Raw genomic sequence first — 16,422 nt, forward strand, 5'->3', positions numbered from 1 at the left:
AAAAACAGAAGATGCAAGATGAAGAAGGGCAAAAGACAGCAAGATACCTTTCTTTCCTATTCTACAAAGCAAATTGCTACAAACGTCTTTCCATGAACTTTGAGGCATAGTAACTACTACAACCACCTCTCCAAAAATAAACCATGAATCGTCAAACAAATACAAGCGAACGGCAAACGGAATATTAAGTAGTACCAACCAACATTATCTAGAAATAGATTCAGCAAAATGAACAGTATTCTCCCTACCACATCATCAAATTGCCATACCAAAACAGGTGTGAAGTACCAAGATGTCACAGCACAATATTGGGTGACGATCGTCGGTAGTCAACTACAATCGTCGAACTATCACACCATCCCAGGTGTGACAGCAAAGGAGTACCAAGACATCACTGTTTATGCAGTAAACCACAGTCATCATCATCAGTTAAAAGTACCACTCCATGATGACAATGTCAACAAGTAAGACCCGGCGTCGCATGCTAGAGTGCTCCTCTCATGATTTGTGACACCCATACAAATGAGTCGACGCCTTACAGCATTTCAGTGGGGATCATCGAGCACAGATCTGACACAGCAAAAAAAAAAAAAAAAAAATAAAAATAAAAAAAATAAAAGACATTAAACACAATTGTAGTGTTAAGAAAATACTTGTAAAAGTACCTTTTTCCTTTCTTGTAAAAGTAATTATTTTTATTATGTATGTAAAGTCCACAATTTATAGATACCTTAAACCTTTTTCAAAGAAACTTAGTTAGTATAGTTACATAATCTCACAAACTCATGGAAAGTCTATTTATTTCTTTTATATGTAAAATTAGAAAAGGATTTTTGCAGGATTTTTCTTCTTTGAGTAACATTCAAAAACACCTTTTTGGGGTCATAATATTAATACCGAGGATAGAATTAAGAGGAAACGCTTCTTCATTCTTACACAAAAAAAACCAGTGACACATAGAGAAGAAGATGATGCCTAAATAAATAAAACAAAGTAACACAACAGAGCTTTTGTGAACATTTACGAAAGCTTAACTAAAGAAAAGATATAACCACACTAAAACATGATACACTGTATACTTACGAATTTAGAAAAATTAATATTGTAAAAACAAATTTTTGGAAATGAAAAAGAAAAATAGAGACACTTACTGGCAATGACAAAGAATAACAACCTTTGTAAAGCCTATATTTGCCTAACAACAAAACATAAATTGTAGAATTAAAAAAATGGAAACAATAGCTATAAAGAAATCATTAGAAAAAAATTGTGAAGAATAGCTGAGAAAAGTTTATTGGAAAATCTAAAAGAACAATTTTTGCTTGACTTTGTCAATGTTTTCCTCGGCATTGACAAACCCCAGACAAAAATTTTGTCAGAAGGAGGGAGGTATGTAAGACGTTGTGGTCTCCTGACCTTCATTGCTTACATATTCCGCGCTCACAATCATATTCCGTACATCAGGACGCTTCATTCGAACCGAAACTCGATAAGATAAAGTCAATGTTGTATGAATTCATGTAAACAATATGCAATTAACAAGTAAGCGCACTGTGGTTGAAATACTCAAGGCTGGCATACACACATGCCTTCCAGACACGACGGTCACAGAAGCTTTTAGTTCGGGAGAGGATGATCCAGCCTATGCCGGCCAGTGACCACCCATGTAGCGGACTGCATGGGCCCGAGTGAAAGGGGGGAACAACCCCGTGTTTGGCTTAAAAGCAAATTCCGCTACGTTTTGTGGGACCGGCCAGCCTATACATTCTTTACACATAGCATGCAGTTTCAGAGATTTTCACAGGGAGACAGCAAATGCCAAACGTCAATGCTACAGGTTTCCGGATTGGTCGCCTTAAACGAAACGTCATTCTTCCGTTTTAGAAGAGCAATGCAGATTGTGATATTTCTGATGCCTTGAGCTGAAGGAATAATGGAAGAGACCGAAAGATATACCTCTTCACGTCTGGCATGGAGAAGTGCCATTCTGTTGTCGCTCTTGGAGTGAGGAACAAGTCTCTCCTCAGTACTTCACTGGGAGAGCACCTCTGTCGAGAGTGAATCGAAGTGCTACTCTATATTGAGTCCTTGTGATTAAGTGTTGTTCACTGTGTTGGCCAACACACTTATTGTGCATTGTGAATGGACGAGTTATAGTTAAACGCCTGTGAGCGAATTGTAAATAGCATCGTGGTGGACTGGTTATCTGACAGGTGCACCATGCTAATAGTTAGACTAGGGGCAAATAGGAATCCTTGACTTCATCAAGGTATAGGGAGAGTTTGATTGGCAAAGGTCAATCCAGATAGAACAAGAGTTATCTTATTTGTCAGCAGTGAGCGGCGCAGACAATTGTCATCACAGCTTACGGTATTGTGCGCTACAGCTATTGCGAGCCCCATATTTGCTCCACAACAGTACACTTCACTGCATTTCACACGCGACAGCCTCTACCGTACCTAGCGACATTCTAAAGGATAATTATTCAAGTTGAGTAGGCGCGCCTCTCAGCCATTCTGCCAAGTCAACAACCATCTCAAACTTTGTATAGAAATTTCATTAGCAAATCCTATCCTTGAGAGGTAACTTCACATTCCGAAAAGAACGAGGATATAACCTGTTCAATTGCAAAAGTGTCATTGTGATTTCTCAGAATTTTTGCAAAATAAATAATAACTTTCGTTAGTTTCATGTTTTTCTTACACTAACTAGCACTACTCGAGTACCCAAATATCCCACTAGTTATGTAAGAAACTTTGTGAATTTTTGTGTCATTTCCTTACAGCGGACGACTCCAGAAGATATTTATTGCTGAAAGTTTTTCAGGCATTTCTCTTTAGAACGTTAGGAGCGTCTGTCTGACTTCTGTAGTAGTGTGGAGGTGGAAATTGCACCTTGCAGGAGCCACAGGGTAAAGGGTACATCTAAGATTAATCCGTTGCGCAGAATAACAGAATAACAGATCAACCCCACACCTCAGACACGTTACTCAACCAATCGTCATCTTCCGCCATCTTATGAAATGCTCACACTGCAAATGCCCTCCGCTTCACTAAATCGCCAGGTAACAGTTCATGATGCCGATTTTGTATGGATAGCATCGGAGTGTATGCCTAAGTGCCAACCAATCAGTAGTGTATGGAATGCCGGTGCGACTGCACGAGCGCTGACGTCCCCGTGCATAGACGAACCCGTTACAGTCTCCATTTCTTCTTGGACTGTCTCAGCAGCATTACGCCTTGTGCTCGATCGGCCACTATGGGGTCTATCATCTAAACAACCCATGGCTTCGAACTACGAAATCATTCTCGCCACAGCTGCATTTGTCAACGGGCCTTTACCTGTTCGAATCTCCTTCCTATGGCGATAGGGTCGTAACGCTGAACTAGCACATTCCCCATTCTGATAATACAGCTTCACTAAAGTCGCCTTTTCAGGTAACGTCAACATGCTGCGACTGCTGGCGCATCTGATTCTCTCTCTCTCTCTCTTTTTTTCTTTATTGTCAGTTTTAAACCTGTTTACAGGCAGGCCATCAGCAGCATACTACGCCGCTCTTTGGCCTCAGAGAGACACAAAAGATACAAATGAAGACAATGTGAGATAAAAATATGGTGGACATATAAACGGAGACAAACACTTTTTAAAATACATGGAGCCGTTCACAGGTGTAGATTCCAAGATAAAATTTGTTCAGACACTCGGACACATACATAGACGAAAATTGTCACACGTGAACGTAGGTGCACAAAACGAATAACACTGAACCACTTAAGCACAAAACGACGGCACACACAGAACACGAGGCGTTGATCTCCAGCGCGCGAATGTTCACTAACTGTGTATGAGTCCGGGGACCTACCAAGAGAGGAGGAGGGGGGTGGGAGAGGGAGAGGGGAGAGCAGATGCCATGGGCAGGGGAGATAGAGGGAAGGGAGGAAGGGGGAGGGGAAGTCTGGGGGAAGAGGGGTGGAGGGAGGGGATGGGGGAAAAGGAAAGAGAAGGGAGGGAGGGTGCCTAAGGGAAAGGACACAGGAAGTGGGGACGGGGAGGATTAAAGTTGATAGTAGGGGTAAATGGAGGGGAGGAGGACATCATCAGGGGGGGGGGGGGGGGAGCTGGCGGAAGCCACCTTGGGAGAGGGTAGGGAGGGTGGAGAGATAGAGACCGGGTGGGACAAGGGAATACAGGCGCGGCAGCAGGTGGGGGTGGGAGAGGATGGCCGAGACAAGCGGTTGAGGAGGATTGAGTTTGCAGGAGGTGATTCTCTCTCTCATTATAGCTCCTTTTATACACGATTGTCATGCGCAGTCAGTGACGTTTTGCTGTCCAGCGCCATCTGTCGGACATTTTGTGAACTTTGTTTTTTTTGTCCTAATAAAACCCCATGTCATTCCAAGCATGTGTGTCAATTTTTACCTCTCTGTCTACATTATTCCGTGGTTTATTAAGTTTTCAAATTTATACTGCCTTTTTGATCACCCGGTATTTGTACACTGTTGGCCATACAAATTGCAACACCAGATAGGATAGGAAGTAACGAAATATTGTGCTTCTACACTACAGTAGTCCAGTTACAGATTTAGGTCTAGGGAGTGCGACGTGAAAGCAGCTGGTGTTTTCTACAGGAACGCGGTGTGTGAACTGGCCGGGGTCGGCTTCCTGGCCTGCTGCCGGCGCCTGCAGAGCCTCCACCTGTCCGGGAACCCGGCCGCGGCTGTCAACACCTACCGCAGGGACGTCGCGCGGCTGCTGCCCAATCTGCCCCAGCTCGACGGGCTGCCTCTGCAGCAACAGGGTACGCCAGTTCCACTCTGCAACAGCTACGTCGCTCCAAAGCATTGCAGCCTTCAAATATTAGCGTAATGCATAGTACGCAGCAGATTTTGATTAGGTAAGTGATTGTGTCTGGACTGACCTGATGACTGAAAAGTATCTGTAAGAATCCACACGGGTTCCATAAACAATGATCGTGTGAAACTGAGCTCGTTTTGTTCGTCCTTAAGACCCAGAAAGCATTAGTTACCAGGGTCCAGACTGATGCCGTGTTTGTGTGACTTCCAGAATGTGGTCGGTGCAGATCTGCACTGCCGCCTAGTGAACAAAATACAAGGCTATGGAACATCAGGCGAATTTTGTGACTGAACTGAAGAGTTCCCAGCAAACAGAACATAGAATGTCGTTCAATATGGAGTGATATATTCAAGCGTAAAGGTAACTTCATACAAATGATAAATACGTTGGTTTGGGGGAGGGGACCAAACAGCGAGGTCATCGGTCCCATCGGATTAGGGGAGGATGGGGAAGAAAGTCAGCCGTGCCCTTTCAAAGGAACCATTCCGGCATTTGCCTTAATCGATTTAGCGAAACCCTGGGAAACCTAAATCAGGTTGGCTAAACGCGGGTTTGAACCGTCGTCCTTCTGGAATGCGAGTCCAGTGTGCTAACCACTGCGCCACTTCGCTCGATAAGCAAATGGAAATTTTTATGTTTATTATTATTATCTTTCACAGACCAACAATGTAAATAAACTGCCTGCCAAAATCCTGAAACACCCAGAAAGGGCGGAGGAAACGTAACGAAACTTCAGGGATGAGAGGGCATTTGATGTTGTTTCAGTGATTACAAAATTAAGTCAAATTTACTAAGAACTTGGCAGTGTGAGTCCACTTATTAGTATGATGTTTCACGCCATCTGGTCTGGATGCATACACTGATTCGGTTGAGAAGGGTGCCACGAAGTTGTATCCTTTCCTGAGGCAAGATATCTCATAACTCTTCAGCTGTTGTAACTGATCCTTGATGACACAGATGGTGCTACTGTGATGGAGCTGACGTACAAGTTATTCCAACACATGTTGTATTGATTGCAGATCTGGGGATCATTCTGGCCATGAGAATACGTCAACTTTATGCAGACTGTTCAAAAGACACATGTCATGTATGCATGAGCATTATTGTGACACCACGATGCTGTCACATGGGAGATAATATTTGATGGCTCAGGACGTCTGTGATATGCCATGGTGCCGTCACAGTTCCTTCAGCAGCTGCCAGCCGTGACCTGAAGTCATACCTGATAGCTCCCCACTCCATGATGCCAGGAGTAATACTGCTATGCCTGTCCAAAACACTGAAAGAATGGGACCTCTCCCCACGTAGACAACATACTTTCCAACGATGTTCATCAAGGTAGTACAGATTCACGATTCATCGTAGAACTCAGTGCCACACCATTTAACAGCAGTCCATGATTCATGGTAACTGTAGCACTACAAACTCAGCAGTTTGTATTGTGGTGCTAATGGCGCCATATGTATGGGACAGTAATTCCCTAGTCTAGCTGCTGCCGTTTCTGACCAATGATGTAGGATTACAGAGAATGTTGCACAGACCCCACTACTTGTTGTTATATGGTAGGCACAGATTGACAGTGTTATGATGTGCTTGGTGCACAGTATGGTGATCCTCCCTTGTGGTGGTCAGACATGGTCGACTGAAACCTTAACAACAAAGACGCTTGCCGTCACATCGCCTAACAGACCAACAACAGACCACTGTGACATCCAGATGCCCCAAAAATCTGGATATCCCACCATCTGTCCAAATAGAGACTCACAATGAGGCCGATTTTGAACTCTGTCACATGCTCAAAATGCTGAGTGACACAAGTATGTACATCTCCGTGTCTTTCACTGCGATCACCCAACACCTGATGCTGTCCCAGCCCTTATATATCCTACCATCCCAGGGAACAACACTAGACACAAACAGCACCGATGCACTCTGATGGCCATTTCAGTTGTCACGTTGAACCGCAAGTCTAATCATTTTTATACTTACCAAAGGTGTGTACATCTAAGATGATTTATTGAAGCCTGTCCATGTCTTCTGGATACTTCACTTGTTTTTCAGGCAGTGTATATTCATGGTATTTAAGTATCATATATTCCCAGACGGAAATATGTCCTAAAAACAATTCCTGTTGAGGTATGGGCTGATTTACTTGTGATGAGTAATGTGTAGTATGAAGCAAGATTTACAAGAGAGGACATAGTAAATTATCACAATTCTGTTGCTCTGGGGCATGCAAGGAGTGTTACGTTGTAGAAGACAGAGCACCGCTCATAATACATTGCCACCATGAGCTGAGCCTTAATCAAGAAGCTCAAACAGCGCAGTATGACAGCACATAATACATTATTTTGCAAGCCTTCTATTTCCCACACTATGAAAAAGTATTTGTGTCACATGATGAGGGCAGTGCAAGAGGATTTACGATATATCCATGTTCATATAGCACTCGCAAAGTAATGGAGGTATTGGTTAAACAATGATACAGAAATTGAGAACTGTGCTACAGTGTCATTGGCTGATAGTATAACGAGATCGAAGCGATCAGCCGTTTTGTTGACGTGAGAAGACTTCGAGAGCAGTGATTTTGAAGTGGGTAAATGCGAAAACCTAGTAAAATTGGGAAATTGCTGGAAAATGCGTAAAATTGAGGAAAAATACGACAAAAAAGGTTGAAGAATGAGTATATATATGATAGTTTGTGTATGTGAAAATCATTCCACTTCATTCCTCTCTCTACTGCACAGGCTCTGAGTAACGGAAGTGCATTGAGGATTCAAAACTGTATGGTACATGTGAGTACTGGACTCCAACGTACATGCCATCCATTGAACTGTGGGTCAATCCGGTGATACCTCAAGGACAGTGTATGGATGGAAATGAAATGGAAATGAGCGTTTGGCGTCATTGGCCGGGAGGCCCCTCGCGGGGCAGGTCCGGCCGCCATATCGCAGGTCTTATTACATTCGGCGCCACATTGGGCGACCTGCACGCCGGATGGGGATGAAATGATGATGATCACAACACAACACCCAGTCCCTGAGCGGAGAAAATCTCCGACCCAGCCGGGAATCGAACCCGGGCCCAGAGGACGGCAATCCGTCACGCTGACCACTCAGCTACTGGGGCGGACAGTGTATGGATGTGAATATACGAATAGTCACTATCTATCACATCAAGGAATGATGACGCAACACTCATGCTGAAACCTGGAGGCCGATCCATTTGCTTACGATATCCCACGAGCAGAATATAAAGTCTGTTCTTGATTCTGATTGGCTGGGAGACCTATATGTTAAACCATTTCGTGTAAGTGGCTCGAAATCGAGACATATCGTGGGGATGAGACGTCTGGTGTGTGCCGGGGGGGGCTAGGTGATGTTCTTGTAGAAGTTTGCTGAACAGTTGTAAGTTAGTTTTTCCACATCAAGTGTATCAGTTCTCCCTGCTCAGGCATACGCCAGCTATCGTGCAAGAATGTACGTAACATAAATAAAAGACATGAGGGCCTTATAATTGTATTCACGCTCTTTATTCCTCGACAAATGTGTGATAACGACGAAGTGGTGGTAAGGGTTTTGTTACTGGGAAGCAATGGTAGGCCGTGCAAAACGACACCCAGATGGTGTGAGAGTGAACATACCATAATTTTTCGGACGCTGTACCTATACCTACAAATGATAATCGCATTATTTGTCGGAAATGTTATGCTATTGGAACGTAAAGTTATTGCGGTTAGTGTTCCAACATGTCACCAGACGTGTGTGGTCAGATTACTATTCTTGTACAATATTACGTAGGTCTAGGCATAAGGGGAGGATAGACTTGGCGTGGGGAATTGGGATTTCAACGCACTGACGAGTATATCCGACCATAAAAATTTGCACAATATACCAATGCAAGGACCCATTATAGTGTACCAACACAGCGGTCAATACGGCTGTAACATCATGGAGCCGCAGAACGTCCTCTCAGCGGCTCTCCCAAGCAGATCCTTACATGTTCTTTGTCACACTATCGACTGCGCTGTCTACTACAGAACACCAAACCATATTGGTGATTTCTTTCCAACCCTTTCGGCCGCCGGAACGCTGTTGATTATCACGTAGCGCGGGACGCCTGTGCTTTGCAAAATTTGAAAGAGTCTTGGCGCGATGCAGCACCTTCCAGAAATGCTGACCTGAAAATACCAGTAGTGCATTCTCGAATCTGATTGGCTGGAAGACCTAAATGTTAAATAATTTCTTAGAGATGAGAAGAATCGAGGCACCTAGCCATTGTGAATGTGGACACAGCTTACTTATTTCGGACACTATACACATATAAACTATAATTGCATTGCTTGTCTGAAACGTGTATGAGTTGGATGGTAAAGGTGCGGTGGTCAGTGTTCTGACATGTGCAAAGAAAATGATGTGAGTGCGACTACACCCGGTCGTAAGGGAGGTGTAGATCTGACGTGGAAAACTACAATTTCAGTGCATTTATAGTTGTAGGACGACTGCTTGGTGTCAGGGCGGGTGGCAGCGGTGGCCGGTCGCTGGAATGAAATGACACTTCTAGCGTAAGACGCGAGCCTCCTGAACTGGTCAGGAGGGGTACAAGGGTGCAGCTGACTTCACCGTGTCGCCCTATGGGCTGGTGAATAGCGAACTAATACTCAGCTGCTGTTGGGCACCCAATGTGATTGCGTGTGTTGGGAGTATTCTCTGATAATTACGTAGAAATTTGAGAAGATTCAATAACGTGAGTGTTTGCACCGGGCGATAATTCCCCCCATCCCTCTCTTGCCCCACGTAAAGTGACCGGTTGACTGTTTGGGAGTCATGATGTCATTCTCTCTGGGTTTTGAGCGTACGATGAGGCTGGTGTGCGAACATGAAAGAGAATTTTAATGAACAAATGAGATTGAAACAATGAATGAAAATTCCTGATACCCTTGTTTGATTGAGAGATCTCGTGATCCGTGACGTCACACTCTTTGTCAGGGTTGGAGACTGTAGCGGGACAAGCCATCACAGCGTGCAGGATTAACCAAGCGGTCTAAGGCGCTGCAGTCATGGACTGTGCGGCTGGTCCCGGCGGAGGTTCGAGTCCTCCCTCGGGCATGGGTGTGTGTGTGTGTGTGTGTTTGTCCTTAGGATAATTTAGCTTAAGTAGTGCGTAAGCTTAGGGACTGATGACCTTAGCACTTAAGTCCCATAAGATATCACACACATTTGAACATTTGAACAAGTCATCACAAGTCTGTCTCTCTTTGGGTGTCTCTGGTCCAGCAGGTCCGAGAGTTCCAAAAGGCTCTTGTTCGACTGTGACGTGGTGTGATCAGTGACGTTACACTTCTTTGTTGGGCCTGTAGTGAGACAAGTCGTTAAGTCGTTACACGTCTCTCTCTCTCTCTCTCTCTCTCTCTCTCTCTCTCTCTCTCTTTGTGTCGTCAGTCCGGCGGGGCTGAGTGTTCCAGAAGCCTCTTGTTTGACTGCGAAGTATTATGCCATTCCACACATTTTCCGTCCTTATTTGATTGCCATAACATCGATTGTGATGTGATGTTTGCGTCGAGATGGTGACGTTTGCTGGTTCTCTAGACATGAGAAACACATATGACTGTGGATATTAAAACCTTAGTCGACTTTGTAAAGTACAAGAATGATCTTCAATCTGTTATATCACTGACATCGGTATTCATTAAAAAATACGAGTGGAAGTACCACTTTCCTCTGTTTACGAGTTTTCACGTAAAAATCTTCGCAGAGCAGATATGTTTCTCAATACGTAATGGTTTCCAGCACATGCCACGTAATGACCTCGCTAACTACTCAAGACCAGTTCTGTCGTATAACATCTGCAGTGGCTTCTTTGTCAGCATTTAAATGAGCATGATACGGACGAAGGCTGATTAAACTGTGTCCTTTTCCATTAGCCAGTTCGTCGACTCGGTAGTGTGAAGTTTTAGCTTGTACAGCACTACAAGTTCCATTAACTTCACCTTATACTTGCTAAATTCAACTTTATCTCGTGGAACATTTCTTTGTACACAGAGTAAAATATCTGATTTCCTCCACTGTACTGTTGGAGCTTTATCCATCACAACGGAGTTGTATGGCGTTTTGTCCATTGCTATTGTCGAATTCAGAGGAATGTTTTGCAGCAGAAAGTTATCTTCCCAGCCGGCGAATGAGCTCTTGGACGACACTTTTATTGGACATCTCGTATTCAGATGTACTGCAATGTTGTTATTAATACAACACCAAGACAAAACATCTTTCACAATACCTGACGACAACGGAAAACTTTAACGCCAGAAAATACGACTTTATAACGAGAGCTGACGAACGTTGATGCATCTAATGCGTGAGACCACGTGATATTGTTTGATTATTACGTGGCAACAGGGGCGATTGATTAGCAGAAGTGCTGGCACCATGGTAGGTAAAGGCGGTTCTCCATTGGTGTTTCCTTGGAAATGGCGTCACGTTCCCCTCTGGTCAGCCAAATACCAAAATTCGCAAGTAATTTTACACGCACTTTAGGATATGTAGTTGTCAATACATGCACCTCCCACACTAACAGCTGAGCTTTTTCCTCAAAGTAAATAAAGCAAAGGCTGCACCTTCCTCCCCAGCAGCTCATCACAGATTGAGTCTTTTTCCTGCCAGTTCATACGCACAGATATCACATATGTCGACGTTTATTCTCTCCAAATCCATACTATTATGCTACAGTCTTCGCGCACACAATTCGCAATTACTATCTAACCATGATCAAAATACACTGTTTTATGACATGAAACATTCACTAAATACTTGTTTCTATCGACCTCTGCAATTGTATATTGTTCTACTGTTGTAGTTTGCTATATTGAGAGACGTATACTTACAGGCTGCGGCTTGTCGCCATAGACAGCATAGGCATTCAGCATGACCACTCGTTGGATCGTATATGGGTCCTGATAGAGGTAGAATAATTTCGCGTATGGGGATTTTTTCATTCCTTATGTTTTAATATTTAATTCCCTGCATTCCATATTTTATGCGATATTAATTTTTAGATCTTTTACACTTTGATTCATTTTTAAGAAATAAGAAAAATCTTCATTATCTCTTCTTGCTTCAGTTTACGCCTATTTAAAGGATTGCATTGATTCGTTGTTGTTAGTATATGATACGAGAACTTGGCTTAGCGACATCGACGGTTGTGCAGCAGGCATAAGAAGCTGCCTGTATTTTAAGGTTGCACTTTGTACCATACATTAGCCACCATAGAGAAAAATATTTCCTAATCGTTTTCTAAAGATGTTTTTGATCATAGGATGTCCTGGCCTGATGATCGTAGCTGGTTCAGAAATCCGTAGTCATTTTGGAAATTTGTGGTAAGGTCTTATGGGACCAAACTGCTGCGGTCATCGGTCTCTAAGCTTACGCACCACTTAAACTAACTTACGCTAAGGACAACACACACATCCATGCCCAAGGGAGGACTCATTCCGTCGACGGGGGGAGCCGCGCGGGCCGTGACAAGGCGTCTTAGTCCGCTAGGCTACCCCGCGCGGCATCTGTAGTCATTAGACAAATTGGAGATAGGGCTATAGACAAAAGCAAACGATTTATTTCTGAATGTGTAGGTCGCTGTTCCAACCAACAGTATGTCTTGAATATGTAATATGTTTTGTAAAATTGTTCTCTAGAAAATGTAAGTGAACAAACTGATACCCCCCCGTCGCGAAAATTACAATAGAAATTGACCAATATCGCGTCGCAAAAACAAATGAAAAGACCAATACAAAACTAAACAAGAAAATGAACAGATCGATACCCAGAAACCAATACAACACCCCTTGTCTTACCTATGAAATGCACACTTTGAACAATATAGTGCCGAGGGTAGTGGTGAAGCAGCAGTTACAAGTAATAAACAATGTGTATAAGGAATGGGGGCAACTATTTTTGATTTCAGGGTTCAATTATGTCGCTAGGTTATGTTGTAATGCACGCACTGAGAGTGCAGTCACTTTGAAAACTTGTTACAAGTTCAAGATGTTGCTACAAGGTTTAAGTCGTTTTTGCCAATAAAAAAACTAAAAATTATTTCCAACAGTTGGTTTCTTATCTCATAATATAGACTCCTGTACCATCTTAAAGGTTCGGGACTGCTTGTAGTTCCCTTGTAAATGATTGGGAGTATTGAGGTAAACCTTCACGCGCTGTTCGCAGATTCAGATTCCGACGACCACGGAGACAGCGGATGTGACGGAGATAGCGACGGAGGTGGAGAGCGTGCTGGCCATGGCGACGGCGGTGGTGGGGAAGACGACGCACTTACGGACCAGCTTCTAAACGAGGAGGGGCGCACCGACGCAGCTACGTGCGCAGCGGACGCCGACAGCACCGCGGCCAGCGCAGGCGTCGTATCACAGGTAGGCAGGTAGCCAAGCACTGACAAACTTGGGATCAGAATGTCACTTTGCCATATTAGTGGTACAGGTGTTTGGGCACAATTAAGTGTAGACTCATTACGTAATTATTTGAGAGGTACATAACGGTGTTGAACCGGAAAAATTTTACTTTCAAAATCTTTTCTTAAAGACTTTACTTTATTTACTAGCGATTCATCAAGAACATTAACACACTATGTGAGCGTGGAAGTAGTTGCCAAGGAGTAACTGATGGAAACAAATTAAATTTCAACCGATGGAAATTTTATTCATAAAAGGCTTTTCAAAAACAGATTTAAAATATACAAGCAGAAAAACACCCTCGAAATATCAAGTGACAATTTAACAAATGTGAATTTATTCCTAAAGGCTTTTTCAAAACAGTTTTAAAATTATAAGCAAAAAAGCACCCTCGAAATATCAAGTTACAATTATTCAGAGGCAGAATAATTTTTTTTTTGTGTACAGTAGGAGACCTCTGAAAAACTACACTGGCGCAAATCTGCAACACACCAGATTACTTTAAACTAAAATTTTTAACAACTCACACAAACACATTAACTATACACCCCGTAAGAGGGATGTAAATGGTGCAAACACTCACACTAAGAACTTATTTTCCACGAAAGGTGCAATTTGTTTTTAAAAGGGCTCTTACGGTGGAAGAGTGGCAACTTTATAAAAATGAGTATTTAAATAAAACCCATGAAATTCAGACTTACATAAAGTGTACAACATGATCTACGTTACACATGCACCGCCTCGCAAGATGATAGGCAAGATAAAAACATGTTTCAGGGATTCGGCCCTTACTTCTATAAATTCGTTAACACCGAATCCGACAAACATGACAGAGGCAGCTACTAACGTACGGCATTGCTCTCGTGTTGGCCGCGGAGCCACTACGCCTCGCTATACGGCTCAGCCACTGGACTCACGTGTCGACCTCACATGCGCCGACGCTCCAGGCGGACAAGTCATATTGTGTCCCAGTGCGCGACCGACCAACCGATCGATCCAACCGCCAATGCCCATTGCCTGTGCAAACTCGAGCAGACTGGCGGCCTAACACACACTAGCACTCCGGACGACCGACAGATACTAACCGTCTCACCAATGCGGACGAGAGGCAGACCCAGATTAACTTGGCTGACCAACTGACCGGACTCGCCCAGACTGCCCTGGCTGACCAACTCAGACTGACTGACTAACCCTAGCTCATAGCGCCCCTTAAATGCTCATTTGTTGGTTGGTTGGTTGTTTGGGGAAGGAGACCAGACAGCGAGGTCATCGGTCTCAGTGGATTAAGGAAGGACGGGGAAGGAAGTCGGCCGTGCCCTTTGAAAGGAACCATCTCGGCATCGGCCTGGAGCGATTTAGGGAAATCACGGAAAACCTAAATCAGGATGGCCGGAAGCGGGATTGAACTGTCGTCCTCCCGAAAGCGTTAAATGCACGTGAACAGGCAACTTTTCCCCTGTCCCACCAGGGGGAGACACCAAAGCAGCTGTTGCCACAGCGGCGCCACCGCCAGAAACGGAGGGCGCCTGCTTCACACAACGCGCTGTGGCGCGCTCTTCAAAACAGCAATTTTCACTACGGCTCAGGTGTTTTTATTACATATTAGCTGAGTAGCCCTGGTATGAATTTATTCCACCACTTCTGTCAGTCCAGCCCCTCCTTCCCCCTCTCTCTGTCCACCTCCTCCTCCTCTACCTACCCATCTCATCCTCCTCCTCCTCCTCCTCCTCCTCCTGCACTCTTTATGTATTTCCTCCTGCCCCTCTCTCCGTCCATGTGATCCTCCCCATCTCTCTGTCCATCTGCTCCTTCCCCCCTGCGCCAGTCTGCTTCTTCCTCCTTTGTCCATCTCCTCCCCTTCTAACTTGACGTTCTTCTCCCCCTCTCTCCGTCCATCTCTTGCTCCTCCCTCTCTGTTCATCTCCTCCATCCCCTCGCTCTGTCCATCTCCTCCTCTTTCCTTTGTGTTCCTCCTTTCTCTCTCTCTCTGTACCTTTCCTCCTCCCTCCTCTCTGTTCGTCTCCTCCCTCCCGTCCCTCAGTCCCTCTCACCCTCTTTCCTTTCTGTCCATCTTCTCCTTCTCCCCGTCGGCAGCTCGTGGTCTAGTGGTTAGCGCTGTTGTCTCTGCGTAACAGTGTCCTTGGTTCGACTCCCGGGATTTTCTCCACCTGGGGACTGGGTATTTGTGTGTGTCCTCATCATTTTGTCATCATTCACGAAGTGGCGAGACCAGAATGAGCAAAGACTGGGAGTGTGTAGCGGCGCTGATAACCACGCCTTTGAGAACCCAAAAAACAAAAATCTTTATCATCCTTCCCCCTACCTGTGTCCATTCCTCCTCCCCTCTCTATGTCTGTCCATATCCTTCTCCTCTCTTCTGTCTCCAAGTTATCACCCCACCCCATTAGGGTCCGCCCCCGGTAGGTGAGTGGTCAGTGCGAGGGAATGTCAATCTTAAGGGCCCGTGTTCGATTCCCGGGTGGGTCGGAGATTTTCTCCACTCAGGGACTGGGTGTTATGTTGTCCTAATCATCACATTTCATCCTCATCGAGGCGCAAGTCTGCCGAAGTAGCGTCAAATCGAAAGACTTGCACCCGGGAACGGTCTACCCGACGGGAGGCCCTGGTCACATGACATTACATTAACCCAATAGGAGGTTACTGGTTCATAGCCCACAATATTTCTTTCCAGACAGTAAGTAACGTGTACCAAGTTTGCTTGAAATCGATCCAGGGGTTTAGGGGGAGATTCCTATCCCTGGCTTTCCTTGCGTATACCTGTCACATATATTTCATGCATTCAATAAAATTCTTCTGGTTCTGTGACCGCATTGTCAATGTGTACACCTCGGTCGTGTCGGCCACTATTACATTTGGCCTTCCTCAGGGTATTTTTCTATTTTTCAAGAAAACGTCTTGGGGAAGGTCACTTGCGATAGTGGCCGAAACGTCAGTAGTTTACACATTAACAATGCCGTCACAGACCCAGAAGAATTTTATTGATTGGGAAAATGGTCGCCAAAGCCTATGCTTACATATTTCACGCATATTTATGTACGTATTTCAACAGTATCTCTAGCGAATTCCGCCCTGCACTTTCGCTTTCACTCGGC

The 16,422-nt window shown here is 44.5% G+C and overlaps 1 protein-coding gene across 1 annotated transcript in view; it reads left to right on the top strand.

Moving 5' to 3' along the window:
- Window positions 1-16,422, top strand: part of LOC124805562 — a 73,604-nt gene that overhangs the window by 39,711 nt on the left and 17,471 nt on the right. Inside the window, exons 4-5 of the mRNA XM_047266129.1 lie at window positions 4,629-4,798; window positions 13,068-13,270. Of these exons, the coding sequence (XP_047122085.1) occupies window positions 4,629-4,798; window positions 13,068-13,270 (373 nt within the window). The remainder of the gene's footprint in view (window positions 1-4,628; window positions 4,799-13,067; window positions 13,271-16,422) is intronic.

Source organism: Schistocerca piceifrons, chromosome 7, assembly GCF_021461385.2.
Source record: "Schistocerca piceifrons isolate TAMUIC-IGC-003096 chromosome 7, iqSchPice1.1, whole genome shotgun sequence".
NCBI classification, from domain to species: domain Eukaryota; kingdom Metazoa; phylum Arthropoda; class Insecta; order Orthoptera; family Acrididae; genus Schistocerca; species Schistocerca piceifrons.